This window comes from Biomphalaria glabrata, chromosome 10 (genome assembly GCF_947242115.1).
Source record: "Biomphalaria glabrata chromosome 10, xgBioGlab47.1, whole genome shotgun sequence".
In the NCBI taxonomy this organism is placed as follows: Eukaryota; Metazoa; Mollusca; class Gastropoda; family Planorbidae; genus Biomphalaria; species Biomphalaria glabrata.
This window is the reverse complement of record NC_074720.1, coordinates 31,811,993-31,826,481: the sequence shown is the minus strand read 5'-3', so window position 1 is coordinate 31,826,481 and position 14,489 is coordinate 31,811,993. Positions and strand designations below refer to the sequence as shown.

Here is a 14,489-nt window from a genome sequence, read left to right as displayed (position 1 = left end):
AACTAGACCAAGGTTGGGCAACCTTTTTCTTTCGAGGGCCGCATTATGACCTAGCTGAGTCCTAGCCTACATATTTTATCTCATCCGACACAGTTAAACTGAATTTTCATTTGTTTGAACCAATAAAATTATCATATCTTATCTTATTTTAAAGGTGTGTAGGTGACAATTGTTTTGCTTCTCTTTTGTTCTCAGTGTTATTATCTGCGAGTTTCTCTAAAACTACATTCTCTTTGGGGACAGAATTAGTGGCCTTTGTTTTGGTAACACATCTCCAGTGGTCCTTCTGGAAAACCAATGTTGCTTACAATTGACATTGAATCCGATTGTGCAGAAAAAAAAGAGACCAGGCAATGTTTTTTTTTAATCTCAAATTTCTTTGTTATTAAAAGCGAAATAATCGCACCATACGATTTAAACTAGAGGAGTTATCTGTTTGTAAAGTTTTTCTTTTTGGTTTGCTCGTTAAAATGTATTTATTATATTGAACTTATTTAGCGCATTGATTTAAGTCACAAACCTGTGAATTGACGATCTTAGTCTCTGCTGACCATATAGTAACAGGACTGTCCACCTTTATTAAGCGAATTGATTGAAGCTACCAAACCTGTGCATTAATGATCTCAGTCACTGCTGAGCATATATTAACAACACTGTCCACCGTAGCCCATTGATTAAAGGTCCAAACCTGTGTATTGACGATCTCAATCACTGCTGACCATATAGTAACAAGACTGTCCACCTTTTTTTAGCGCAATGATTGATGTCACCAAACCTATGTATTAACGGACTGTCCATCTACTTCTCAATGAGCGTCTTTATATTCCAGACATATCTTTTAGTGAATTGACCAAAGAAAAGCAGACCGACACTAATACAGATTACAGCACAAAGACATATAGGATTATAAATAATGATTTATTAAGCTCTGTTTTATCTAGATACGTAATATCAAAGATTTTTTACATGTACAATGCATATGACAAAAAATATTATTAAAGATATGTACCATCAGTGTTGTTGATAGAAAAGGTGTTTGATAAGCAATATATTCAAAGATATATAAACAATAGCATAATTATATCTATTTTCTTACTAAGATCTGCAATGTAAAATACTTATCATACAAGCATAGTTTTTATCAATGTAATATTTGTTCACATATTTGATGTTTAAAAAGTCACCTTAGGCACTGGATGTTTATTAGAAATGAGGAATACTAAAGATCATAAATTATAAACAAATAAAACTAAACATTTGTTTGTCATTCATAGCAACTGATGAAGCCATTTCCTTGAAGGATGCTCAGCTTGTTGAGTGTATCTGAAACAAACAAACAAACAGGATCAATTAAAACGATATTAACGTTTTTTTAAATTGCATAAACGTGGATAAAAGAAAACAAAACATGTAAACTTTAATCAAAAGTAAGTTCCCCTTTCAGGTCTATAGGGCTGATGATGCAACGACCATGCTTCTGCGGCCCATGGTTAACGAGGTTGTCATGCAGCCAGCACAACGACCAACCGCCTTTACTTTTCCCCAACTAATGTCAGGTACCCATTAGAGCTGGCTGGACTCAGAGGTGCCCAAAGATCACGAAATAAAAATCCCAGTTTGCACCAGGATTCGAACTCGGGACTCTCGATTTGAAAGCCAAGCTTAACCAATGTGCCACTGCGCCCCCTAGTGTTTGCAGAATATTTTAGTCTCGAAAAACATTTCTGCAAACACGAGATCTATATTTAAACATTGATACAATGTTCGTGCACGAAGCAAGCGCAGAAAACTGCATTATATGCGACGGGTATTAATTGGACTCAAGTTTTGGTCTCTATGGGACCCTTGCGTTGAGTTCAATTATCGAGTTGAACTATATTTGGGATCTAGATTGGCTCTAGATGGTTCTATTTTGGGTTCCAGTTGGGTCCTGATTGGATGTGCATTAAAACATACAATCATTGGTAGAGAATCTTATTAAATGCTAAATTATTTTTTCATGTTTTTGAACGACTTGTCAGTGTCAATATATCTTCAATAAAAATATATACATTCTGTCATTTTGGTCCTAATAACCGGCTAGTTTGATTATAACGGGATTTGTCAGTATAATAGGATTTGTTTAAGTTCTTGATAATTCAGTCCAAATATGGTCCAATGGACCTCATTCACCAATCGTAAACAAACAACATTAAATCACGTGACTCTCTATCTCTTCTATACAAATTATGTTCTAATTTTAATCAGCAATGGTTATCACGTGACAGTTTATTTTCGCTGTTTTATCAATGTTATCACGTGACCGTTCATTTAAAGTGGCGACTTATAAAAGGGATTAGTTTAGATTAGACCACCATGGCTGCCTGGTCGTGAGGTTTGCGCGCTGGACTGTCGTTCGGATTTATCGATGGTCGAGGGTTCAAATCCTGCCCGCTCCCATCCCCCGTCGTCCTGCGGGAGTTTCGGACTAGGAAGTAAACTATCTTCAACTCTGAAGGAACATCCGAAACATGTAAAACAAACAAACTTCAGTCATGTACAGTCTCTTTCCATTGTCCGAGATACCAAACACAATAATTAATGACCAATCGTTAATTAACTAATCGGTTAATTAATTTAACTTTCTTTCTTGTGTTGTCAGGTAAAAGAAATATGTGTGTAAAATTTCAGCTTGATCCAAGCTTGGATGTCGTAGACATAACGTGTATAAGTTTTTCCCCAGACAGACAGAGTGAGTTGATAGAAGCTTAGTTAAAACAGAGTTGACAGTACATTGCTTACCTTTGATTCATTCAAGAAAGTTTCCATATTGCAGACAAGAGTTACATTTTTGTAGTCTCTTCTTGACTTCTTTCAGACCGTTCTCGATCGCGTTCAACGAGATCTTTAACCCTCTCTCCCTCCTGCTCCCAGGTACGCTCAGCTTGAAGACTAGCTTGCTGCCTAGCCTGCTCGTTAACACTATCTGTTTTACGCGCCGCTCGATCTCCGCCATGTTCAGTCTGATTTCCGTCATGTTCAGCCTCATCTCCGTCATGTTCAGCCTGATCTCCGTCATGTTCAGCCTGATCTGGGTCACGTTCAGCCTGATCTCCATCATGTTCAACCTGATCTGGGTCACGTTCAGCCTGATCTGGGTCATTTTCAGCCTGATCTTTGTTGCTCTCGATCTGCTCATCTTGATCTATGTCACACTCAGCCTTCACTTTGTCACGCTCAACCCTCTCTTTGTCAAGCGCAGCCCCTTTTTTATCCATCTCCAGATCAGGCTGAGACTTCCTGATGGCCGTCTTTCTCCTTCGCACTGATTTATTATACAGCCGCCATTTCTTAGTCCAAGCATTTCTTCTGAACCTCTCGTCATCGTACTGACACTGGCACGTCAAATTGTGGATCTTTATCTCAATCTCAACTGATTTGTCGCTATTTTCATCCAAATCTTGTGGTTCCAGTGGCTCATTCCTTAAAACCTGAAACAAGATTAACAAGCAAACTAGAAAAATACTTTTTCAACAAAAAAATCCACGGGGAAGAATTCCACACTTACAAATGTCTCTCTCAATAATATAGAAGCTATTTTCCATTTCCCTACTCGATCTAAAACAAAAAAAAAAGATTTTTTAATTCATGTTTTGTAATTAAAGATAAATAATTATTTAAAGTTTCGAGATCGGGTGTGGGAAAAATAACGTAAAATCATGTAGGAGGACCAAACCCCACATATTTTGCTTTATCTGAAAATACTGAAGAATTCACTTCACTTGTTGGTATCAAACAAAATACTATAATAATATGTACATATATAATTTTGTTTAATGACTTAACACCAGCGGTGGCTGAGTGGTAAAGCGCTTAGCTTCTGAACCGAGGGGGCCCATGTTCGAATTCAGGTAGAGACTGGAATAATTTTCAATTTTGGGATATTTGGGTGCCTCTGAGTCCATCCAGCCCTGACATTAGCTGGGGAAAAGTAAAGGCGTTAGTCATTGTGCTGGTCACATGAAACCCTCGTAAAACCGTGGGCCAAAGAAACAGATGAATCTTAGGTCTTAAAGGTCTTATAATTTAACTTCATTAGATAATCATAGATATTTGTCTTGATGTTATATGGGATCGTGTTGATCCGATAAATCGTTTCTGATGTTCTATGCTTGCATAGCACAATTTGAGAATTCTATATCGTGTTGCCGGAGGTACTACTTCAAAGTAAAAACTCAAAACTGAAACCTTCTTTTAAATAAATACAAAGCTTTAACTTTAGAACCAGAAAATACTATACTCAAAATACATAAATCTACAATATAATTCACATTTGTTTAATCTAGTTGTCCCTCCCCCCCCCCTCATTCTAGTAACGTCTACACCATTTTTAGAGTTTACAGAAAAACTGTCAACATTTTAAATAAATTAGTCATTACTTGTCAACAACACGCAAACATGACCTTGCGCCCGAAAATATTAAATCTAAAAATAAACCTAATGCAATAGCTGCTTTATGTTACGTCAAATATATATATATATATATATATATATATATATATATATATATATATATATATATATATAATCATCTTTTTTTTTTAAGTAAAGTCTGTATAATATAAGATAAGATTACGAAAAGGACGTTGATAAAATCATATCTTCTTACCACAAATATTCTTTTCATTGTCAACATGAAATATTTGATGATTAGAACCACAAGCATGCACCGCTCGAGGAACGAATGTGATCTTTCTCTGCTGAATTGTTGCAGCCGAGCGTAAAACAAGTCTGACTCATGTTGGTAGGCGAGGTCTTCCATTGCCTGAGACGCTCTCTTAAAGCCAAAGATGTTCTAACAGGTACAAATAGAATGTAGGTAACGAGGTCTTAACCACTTTGAAATTCGAGTGTGTCTGTTACAGCTCTATAGCTCTGATGAAAAGAAAAACCAATTTATTAATGAAATAAAAATGTTGGTTAGTATCTCCAAATAAGTAGTAAAGTTAAAGCACTAGGGAAGAAGGAGTATTTGTACAAATTTGTCTTAGCATATGGAACGAGAAATATGCCTTTCTCTTTGTGTCTTTTTAAGTATTTTATTAAATTTTGTTTTTGTATTTGAAGATTATGGTTCAGTGTTTTATGTATAATTGCTAGTTTACTTTTAAGTTTTCTCTCCTGAAGGCTTTCTAAATTTAGTGATTTTGCTAAAGGTGTTACTCTAGTCAAATGTGAATATTCGTTTTTTATTAATCTCGCTCTCTATTTTGTGTCTGTTGTAGTTTCTTAATGTTATCTTGAGGGGTCCCAAACATAGGATGTACATTCTATATGATTGGGAAGGTTTATGTTTCCTTTTGTCTAAGGCCGCTTCATATTAAGAATTAAACTGTACAGCTATGTTATAACTGTATGTATATAAGCTTTTTTTTTCATTCCATCTTTAAAAACTCATCCGGACCGCACTGTGGGAGCTTACAGCGCTACCCCAAGCTAGAGATGTTAAAGGTGTAGTGGCGCGACCGACTTTTTGTTTAGGGTGGTTAAAGTAAAGTAAAATTGCTCTAACACTAATTACTCTAGGGAAGAAGAAGCACTTGTAAAAATATGTCTTGGCATATGGAATATGACATTGCTTTTGCCTTTCATGTTGGTGTCTCTGAATTTTAAAAAGGTTTAATGTAGATTCCATTACTCGATGTTAAATAGTTCTAAAAAATATATAATTATATTTATAGAACTAGATCTACTAGACCTAGAACTAGTATCTTCTAGAATTATAACTTTAAAAAAGTATTTTTCTCTTGCATTCGAAATCCCAGACAGAAATTTCAACTAGACTAGACTCCAAGAGAATACTTAGGTTATATTAGGTTATATTGTCTTTTAAGACTTAAATTCAGCTTTAGATTGTGCGAGATTTAGTCATTCCTTGATTGATAAAGACTTACCTATTTCATGCAATGGATAGAGAAAAAGGGAATATGTTCAATATTGTATACATTTCAGCCACTTCCGTTTACCAGGCGTCTTCATTGGTGTACAACTTAACGTACATTATTTGAACTTGTGCTTTGTAGTTCACGCAAGCTACCACCTTTAGTTCTTGTGTGTGAGCTTGCACACAATTAACCAGCTCGCTGTAATGCATTGTGTTTGATATAGAACAAGTGAAAAAAATTTTGGACTTCATTTTCTGTAAATGCTGTTTACAAGTTTTGTGTTAAAAAAAATTTTTTTTTTTTTTGCTTCAGAGATTAAAAGCATATGGTGTCGACGTCAAACAAAAATTTTAGTTCTGACTTGATCTTTGTGATATGTCGTGGCATTCAAGTTAAACCATAATGAATTTATTATTTTGGAACAACTGTGGAATATGCTTTAGAAGACAGCATTAAGTTTGTAAGAGGCTTTCACACGTTAACTAGCTGAAGATGAAAACAATGTAAAACTTATTTGTGAAAGATCTTTATTGTCAAAATTTTGCAATCACATACAATAGAATCATTCCTAACAATCTTCAGCTAAAATATATCTGTTGAGGCAATATAAAAATCTCAAAATACATATTTTAAAATAAGCGATAAATGTACATTGATAAAAACATACAGATACAAAATTTACTAAAAATAAATGATATAAAAATATACAAAATGACAAAAACATTAAGTAGATTTAGGGCTGTAATCGTTTTTTTTTGGATCTAAAATTTTTGGGGGGATCAGAATTGGAAACTTGATGGAATGCCGATGAAGTTCTGAAAGACCAATAAAGATGTCTCACAAATGATGCGTGAGGAGAGGTCTCAAAGGATGAGAGACGAAGCTGCTTGATCTTAGATCAGGTACTCACGTCTGCAGTTCGGGCAGACGGTTCGGTCCTGAAACCAGAGCAAAAAGAAAAAAATTAATCAAAGAGCGTTTTGCACTTAGACACAAAAACAGCCCCAAAAGGTCCACCCATGTGTCTTCATTTTGGTAAACAGAGCGGGTAAAAGCAGGGTTTAATAAATTCAGCTAAGAATAAGAGGCATCAATGGCTGAAACGATACGTTTAAAGCTTTTTCACCCGCCCCACAACCTGTGGTTTTTTTTTTTTTACTCTGGCTCAACTAGTTACAACCTTAAAAGTTCTCTATTCTAAGGGGGGGGAGGCGGTTTCCTTAGAAAGTTGAGATCTCAGACTCGTCTAAATATAAAATGTTTCTTGACCATTTAGTTGAATATTCTTTGGAATAGTTTTGTTCTGCTGGTCAGTGTAATAGCTTACGCAATGTTAAAAATCTTGAGCGAAAATTTCTCTGGACGTTAATTTTTATTTTTCTATTGGCAATGAAGGATACCAGATGCCTACAACCCCAGGGATACCAGATGCCTACAACCCCAGGGATACCAGATGCCTACAACCCCAGAAGACAAGACTACGACCAAGAATTATTGATTCTTATGGAAATGTGTTGTGATTACTAGGACTCAAAGACAACAGAACAGACACAACATAAGACTTCATTCAGTGACAACCAGGGACATACGCAAACGCACAATAAGACTTAAAGTATTCTTTAAAATGTTTGTTTTCTTTAAAAGTTAGGATTACCAAGTATTTGAACTAAAGGTTTCAAAACTAAGTTTTGTATTTCTAAAAGTTAACTTTAGTCTTAGTCGCGTAAAACATATGTTTATATGCCTCTCAGTAAAGATTATATGCCTCTCAGTAAGTAAAGATTATATGTCTCTCAGTAAGTAAAGATTATATGCCTCTAAGTAAGTAAAGAGTAATTATCTGTACTCTAGGGATGATCAGTCAAAACGCTCTTAACTTTAGCATTACGCACAAGAAGCAAAAGAAACAATCTGATTTTAAGAAGCTCTGGATATGTTTTTTTTTCATGAAGGATTTTAGCGGGAAACAGCTTTCTGCTGTTTACGAGTGAGATTGTTTATCATATAAAGGAACGCATTGATGTAAAATATGCTATTGTTATTTTGCTGGTCGTCTCGTAACCCGACAGACAATGCTGCAGTGGAGTAGCGAGGCTGGAGGGAGGGGGAGAATTTCAAAATCCCAGGCCTCCACTTAAAGAGGGCCCCAAATGAGTTTTTTCTATTAAGTAATTATGCAAAATGCAGGAGGCCCCCAAAGATGTCAAGCCCTACGGGCCCTCAATGATGGAAAATTCCTAGCTACGCTCCTGCAATGCTGTCAAGCTTAACGCTAACACCACATGTAGTGTGAACTTTCAAGATTGAAGGAATTCAGAAACAAAGTGAAACGCATTTCTTCCTAAACTCAAACTAGGACTAGGAGAGCTCGATTGACATCCAACAGCAAAACAGGGCAAAGCAGGGCTAAACAGGGCAAAACAGGGCAAAACAGGGCTAAACAGGGCTAAACAGGGCTAAACAGGGCTAAACAGGGCTAAACAGGGCTAAACAGGGCTAAACATGGCAAACAAAATGGCGCTGGACGAATCTTCAAGGGAAGAGAATTGCTAGAAGCTAGGCAGGATGGACATGGACTAAAACCCGAGGCTATTTGTCAAGGACAGTGTCCGATGACGAAGTGGCTGTTCGGCCCTATGCACCAGTGGGTGTTCGGCCCTATGCACCAGTGGGTGTTCGGCCCTACGCACCAGTGGGTGTTCGGCCCTACGCACCAGTGGGTGTTCGGCCCTACGCACCAGTGGGTGTTCGGCCCTACGCACCAGTGGGTGTTCGGCCCTACGCACCAGTGGGTGTTCGGCCCTATGCACCAGTGGGTGTTAAAGGACAAACTTAGTTCCACTGGTCAAAGAATCTAAAGTCACTACACCCGTAGCAATTCTAGATACAATCTTTTTGGGTAAAGGATACTTACCGGTACTGCAAACCAGGTGTCAGCACATTTCTTGTGGAACTCGTGACCGCAGGTCAACACACGCTTCTCAATTCCGGTGACGTATTCCTCCAGGCAGATAGAACACTTGTCGGAAGGAGGAGCACTGTCGTGGATCACAATGGGAAATCTCTCCGGGTTTACAACCCTGGAACGGAGTGGATGCAATATTCCATGGCGCTGAAATTGTTTCAACTTTTACATTTCAGAAAAATATTTTGTGGAATAATGTTTACGTGTTTGAAACATGCGCAAGTAAGAAGGGGCGATACTGAACTGAAAAGTACAAACTAGTAGGAACATCTGATTGGCTATTTAATGAATATTACAAAGATTACAAGATGCGATTATTTAACAGTATATGTTCTTAACTTAAAGCAGTAGAATTCTTGTCAAGAAACTCGATTTAATTTATAAAAGCTATGTTAAAAAGGTTAAGCTTTTATTAAGTTTATACATATTGCGTTTTTATAAACTGTATCTGCCTGTGATTTTTCTCACGCTATGTCGGACCATGTTTTCTATACTTGTAAAATTGATCACATCTTTAGACAATGTCAACAGTTTCAACAAAGAAAGTTGGCCTTCAAAACCTTACGGGTTACGAGGCATGAAAACGTCATAGGTTTCTATTACCATCGGTTACCGATGGTGTCTTGTAAGCACAATGTCTTACTAACAAGGTCTTACTAATAAGATCAGAAACCCATTAACTAAAAAACAATAAGCCTTAAAAATATAGGATGCTTGTACAGTATGTAGAGATAGATATGGTTTGTATTATGCACTATTCTAGATAACATGGTGGGTTATAAACATTTTAAAACTTGTGCACATGAAAGGGTGGGCAGTTTAAAGAGAAATACAAAGAACCACTAAATTGTTAACATTTTTAGCTTCAAATTTTTACTGGTAACTAGGTAACTAGACGTCAACAAAGAGAGCGTACATGTAAGTAGATGACAAAAAGGTCGAGGTAATTGTTTCAAGTACAAGTCTCACACCGTTATCTTTGGGCATTTAAGTCGAAAAGCAGATAAAATATCTTAAAGTCAAGTCCTGTCATTAACCCTTTCTCTCCGTACTTATTTTTCCACGTTCTGAAGGAGATCATTTAGTTCATTACTATTTCACTACCCTGTTATGATTCAGCTTTATTTTTTATCAGAAAATGTTGTATTGGTAAAGAATTGAAGGGAAATGCATGCCCTTTTTATATAATTCAATGTCAAGTTTTAAAAAATACACAATTTAATTAAATGAGGTCAAAATCAACGATGGTATCGTCGATTAGGAGAGAATTAAAAAGGTCAAAATTTAAAACAAGTCGGTAAGTGGTGGTTAAAAAAACACACCGAAAGTTGATTATAGATACGTGCCAAATCTGGTGGAATGTTTGGTACATTTGGATTAGGTCCTTCAGCTCCGGGTGCAGCTCCTTGGTTGCCAGGATGTCTCACAACCCACTGCTCATCTCCGGCCAGGGCACCAGCATTTTCATGTGCCCAAGTACCAGGCTGAGGATAAACATTTTTAATCGGATTAAAAAATACGGGAGAAATTAATTACTATTCTAGCACGTTTCATCTTAAAGATGAAGTTTTCGGCCTATAAAGATTATTCCAGAATAATTCCGATTACTTTTTTATAGATTTAACTTAAGGCTAGACATACAAATATTGCAAGGAATACATTTCAGCACAACATTGTGAAGTAAGGTTTACGTATTTTAACATACCCAAGGAAGAACAACCGATTGTCGGCCCAGACATGCTTTGTATTATCTGCACCCATAGAGTGTAGGGCCTGAGACAAACCTTTAATATTTTATGCTCTCACAAGAAGCACAGGAGCAGATATTTTGGTAAACAATTCCACTAAAGTATAACAATATCCCAATTTTTATTGCTAGGATTATGGCATATTTTAATCTTGAAATAGTTCTCTTTAAGCAAATGGAGGCTAGTGACTACATAGATTAGATACTGAAGTCAACAAGACTATGCACTTAGTATCAATGTATCAAACCGTGGTTTTCCTGAAGACATGCGTGGACGTTACAGATTCACTAGTCTTAGTGAACTTTTCACAACAGCTTCAAACGTTTATTCCAAAATGAGAAGACCAACTATACGTTTTACTACCTTGTTAAACAAAAATGTCAAAACAAAAATGTCCTTACCGATACATGCGGAAGAACTTCTCTCATCGAGTAGATCAGAACTGGACTTGCAAGAGCTCCCTCCTGCTCCTGACCTTCGCGAGGGTCAGGGTCCACTTCAATGAGAATTTTTGACCTTCCTGCAGACTCGCCAGAATTACATTGCAGCCCGAAGGCTTGAAAGAGAGCTCGGGCGACGCCACCAGGCCCCAGGCCTCTGAGGGACTCCACCAAGTCAGGACGGAACAGGTCCTCTAGCTTTACCCGCACCGGCTCTCTCAAACCGCTCATATTAAAATTCTGTAAGGAAGGCAAAAGTTAAATAATTGACCCAATGAATACACTTATTGTTTTATGCAAATAATAGAAGTTCTAACATAAAGTAGGTCAACTGCTTCATGAAAATCAAAATTCGACGTTAGCGTTTCGTATCTGACCTGATTACAACCTAGGTCACGTGATTTGTTGATTTGTTGATTTGAGGCACATCGGCACAATTTAGGCCATGTCGTGCCTGCAGTCCCTTAAGGACTACTCTCTCTCTAAACAACAAGGGCCAGATTCTATACAGTCATATAATTAAAATCAAGGTCTATTCACAGTTAAAATAGTAAAGGTAGTAAAAATTTAAATATTTGGTAAAAATCTAATGTAAATAGTGCATGTTCACAAATTCAGAAATCAGATCTTCATAGATAGCCCCACTTCCCGAATAAAGCCCAGTACCTTCCCAGGGTCGACATTATTAAATAGTGTTTTTAGATTAGTGGCTCTAAAATATTTCGCCCTGACATCCTGGTATCTGGGGCAATCAACGAGGATATGTTCCACGGTGAGGCGAGAGTCACAGTACTCGCAAAGTGGGGGCTCCTCTCTCTTCAGTACAAAAGAGTGCGTGATGTAGGTGTGGCCAATCCTGAGTCTGGACATGGTTGTGCTACCACGCCTTGTCAGACCGGTCACGTGATTGTGGTCTTGTAAATTACAATCATGATTAGGTGTAGATCTAATACTAGATCTAGACATTCTAGTGCCCCTTTCGTGAGCTAAGGGCCTTGAATAGGTTGCAATGAAGTATAATTTAAATCTAGCATGCTTGACTAGACTAACACACGAGTACGTCTAGGTCGTAGATCTAATCTTTCTAAAATAACCTCGGGTGTAATTCCTTAGATTAATATGTAAACAATTTGTTTATAAAAGTTACAAAAGTCGGAAAAAGATTGTAAAAGAAAAATAAAGTTGCATGACAAATATATTTGTTATTCTATCAATAGTTAAAATATTAAGAATAGGCAAAACTAGTCTTTTGAGATTAATGAACCAACATGTCAGTAACGCTAAATTCGCGACTAGAAAGCAATAATTGAACCAATTTTTCTAAGATCTCAAGGAGTTGCAATGATCTCCGTACACCATATATTTTCAATATTTTTCTTTAAAAAATTTAAGTTTCTAATACTCTGGTTTTAGACATATAAAAATTGCTACTCGAAGAATCGCTAAGAAAATTTTATGCAATGCTACATTTTGCAAAAAAATTATATATCTTACAAAAAAAAAAAAAAAAAAAAACATAGCTAAACGCTTCCTTTATTTTGAACACTTGTACATCAAGAATTCAATTTTTTTTCGACGTGTAAAATCTGATTCTAGAGGCAACCTTACAGCATTAGACAGACTTTAAGACAGACAATTATGTTTCAGTTTGGCAAGAGTTTTGAAATACTGCAACTATCGACACGCAAGAGCAATATTTTTAATAAAATGATTATAAATATTTTACTTGGTCGAGTTTGTACAATAGTGTTTATCATGAGCCTATATTGAAATAAGAAAACACTAAACGAGAGAGTGAAACACTCACCTTTAAAAACACAGACGAAGTAAAAAGGTAAAAACTTGTCCTTTTGATAAGGAGGTAAGTGACCTGCAGCCACTTATATACCGTGGTCAGTCAAACAAGGAAATAGCTTAAAGAAAACTTTTAAAAATACCCAGAAATACTCAAAATGTAAAATCACACTTTCTGCCCCCCCCCCCTTTTTTTTTGTGTCCTTTTTCATCTTGTTGGGTTGTCTACGGAGACGATGGCTTGTCTCCCTTTTCAATGATTACACAGTTTGTACAACATCATCTATTGTCATGCCTTTTAATTATCTCATACACATTTTAAGTTTATTTTAAATAAAGGCTCATTTCTTATTCTACAGGCCAGGACAAAGTTGCCTAAGTGCTCGTTCTATTCCTGGTGCTTTTTTAGGTCGCAACTGGTTCCCCGAATTCACCAGGGAAACAATAGACTTAGTAGAGTCCGTATCCAATAAATATTAACAGCTTAAAATGGATCCTCACTGCGTTTTCTAACCTATAATGTAGGTTACTATTGCCAAGGGAAGTCTGTAAACTTACAAGAAAAGATATGCAAGTGAATGTGTAGTTACAAATTATTAGACCAGCTTGTCGTAGAGATAAATGTATACTTGCTAATAATAATAATCTTTATTGTCTGTAAGGAAATGTGTGCATTACATTGTGCATATTAATTAATATAGAAAATGTGGTACATTCAATAAATAAATATATATATTAACCATAGATACTAGCCTTTCTTCTGTAAACATATGCAATGTGCATTTTCTTTTTGCAAACCCACAATTTTGAAGTCGAAAGTCAATCTTTGTTTGGGACTCCCTGGTTATAAATAAATGAAAATAAATGTCGAACTCTATCAAAGAATCTTCTGCGTAGCTATTTGACTGCTGATACTGTGAAGTTAAAAGGACATTAATATGAAGAATTAATAGCTGTTCCTATTGAGTTCATCCTTTCTGTACCCAGTTTCTAACGCTGTGGCTATGGTGCAAGAACAACGACCTGACGCAGATGCTTATGTATGCCATTATCATCGCTCGTATCTTAGACCCGTTACTATAGATATATAGCCTATTTCACTTTGACTGAAGAATTTCATTGGCGGGGAGGGGAGGGAGAATAAATCTAAGGTCTTGAATAAAGTAAACTAAATTATTTTTTAAATACTTAAATCTAGTGTAAAATACCCAGAAATCGCCTACACTGTATTGAAATGTCTAGAGACACTACACGTAGTGAGTTAACTGATTGAATCACGTTTTCGTACGGAAAACAAAAGTAAAAAAAAAAAAGATCAACCTTGACTTCTTTCAGCAGTACAAGATTGTATTTATGTGTAAGTGTGTGTGTGAATGTGTTGTGTAGAGTTTTAAGTTGTTTTTTTTTTTTGGTGTGTGAAATCATTGAAGCGAAGTATCTCTGTTAAACGTTCACGCGCTATCAGATGTTTTTTTTTATTTTTTTCAAAAGCGTGAGTGTCGATATGATAGTTTGTGTTTGTATATGTGTTTGTCTAAAGATAATGTGCGAACAAGATACAGCAAAGTTCCGTGTTTAGAAAGCAGTAGCAGCCTTAGGGGCTGGCAAGTGGGGTAAC

General features: G+C 36.4%; 2 protein-coding genes across 2 annotated transcripts; both read right to left on the bottom strand.

Annotated features, from left to right (window-relative positions):
* Window positions 1-899: 899 nt before the first annotated feature.
* LOC129928862 (glutamic acid-rich protein-like) lies at window positions 900-6,034 on the bottom strand. The gene is made up of 4 exons (XM_056045339.1): window positions 5,934-6,034; window positions 4,649-4,914; window positions 2,782-3,470; window positions 900-1,323 (listed from the first exon to the last, which is right to left on the bottom strand). The coding sequence occupies exons 2-3, from the start codon at window positions 4,799-4,801 to the stop codon at window positions 2,823-2,825; spliced, it is 801 nt and encodes a 266-aa protein (XP_055901314.1). The 5' UTR covers window positions 4,802-4,914; window positions 5,934-6,034; the 3' UTR covers window positions 900-1,323; window positions 2,782-2,822.
* A 396-nt stretch (window positions 6,035-6,430) lies between these two features.
* On the bottom strand, window positions 6,431-12,971 carry LOC106074142 (uncharacterized). The gene is made up of 5 exons (XM_013234873.2): window positions 12,885-12,971; window positions 11,039-11,317; window positions 10,212-10,373; window positions 8,839-9,036; window positions 6,431-6,862 (listed from the first exon to the last, which is right to left on the bottom strand). The coding sequence occupies exons 2-5, from the start codon at window positions 11,306-11,308 to the stop codon at window positions 6,818-6,820; spliced, it is 675 nt and encodes a 224-aa protein (XP_013090327.2). The 5' UTR covers window positions 11,309-11,317; window positions 12,885-12,971; the 3' UTR covers window positions 6,431-6,817.
* Window positions 12,972-14,489: the final 1,518 nt, after the last annotated feature.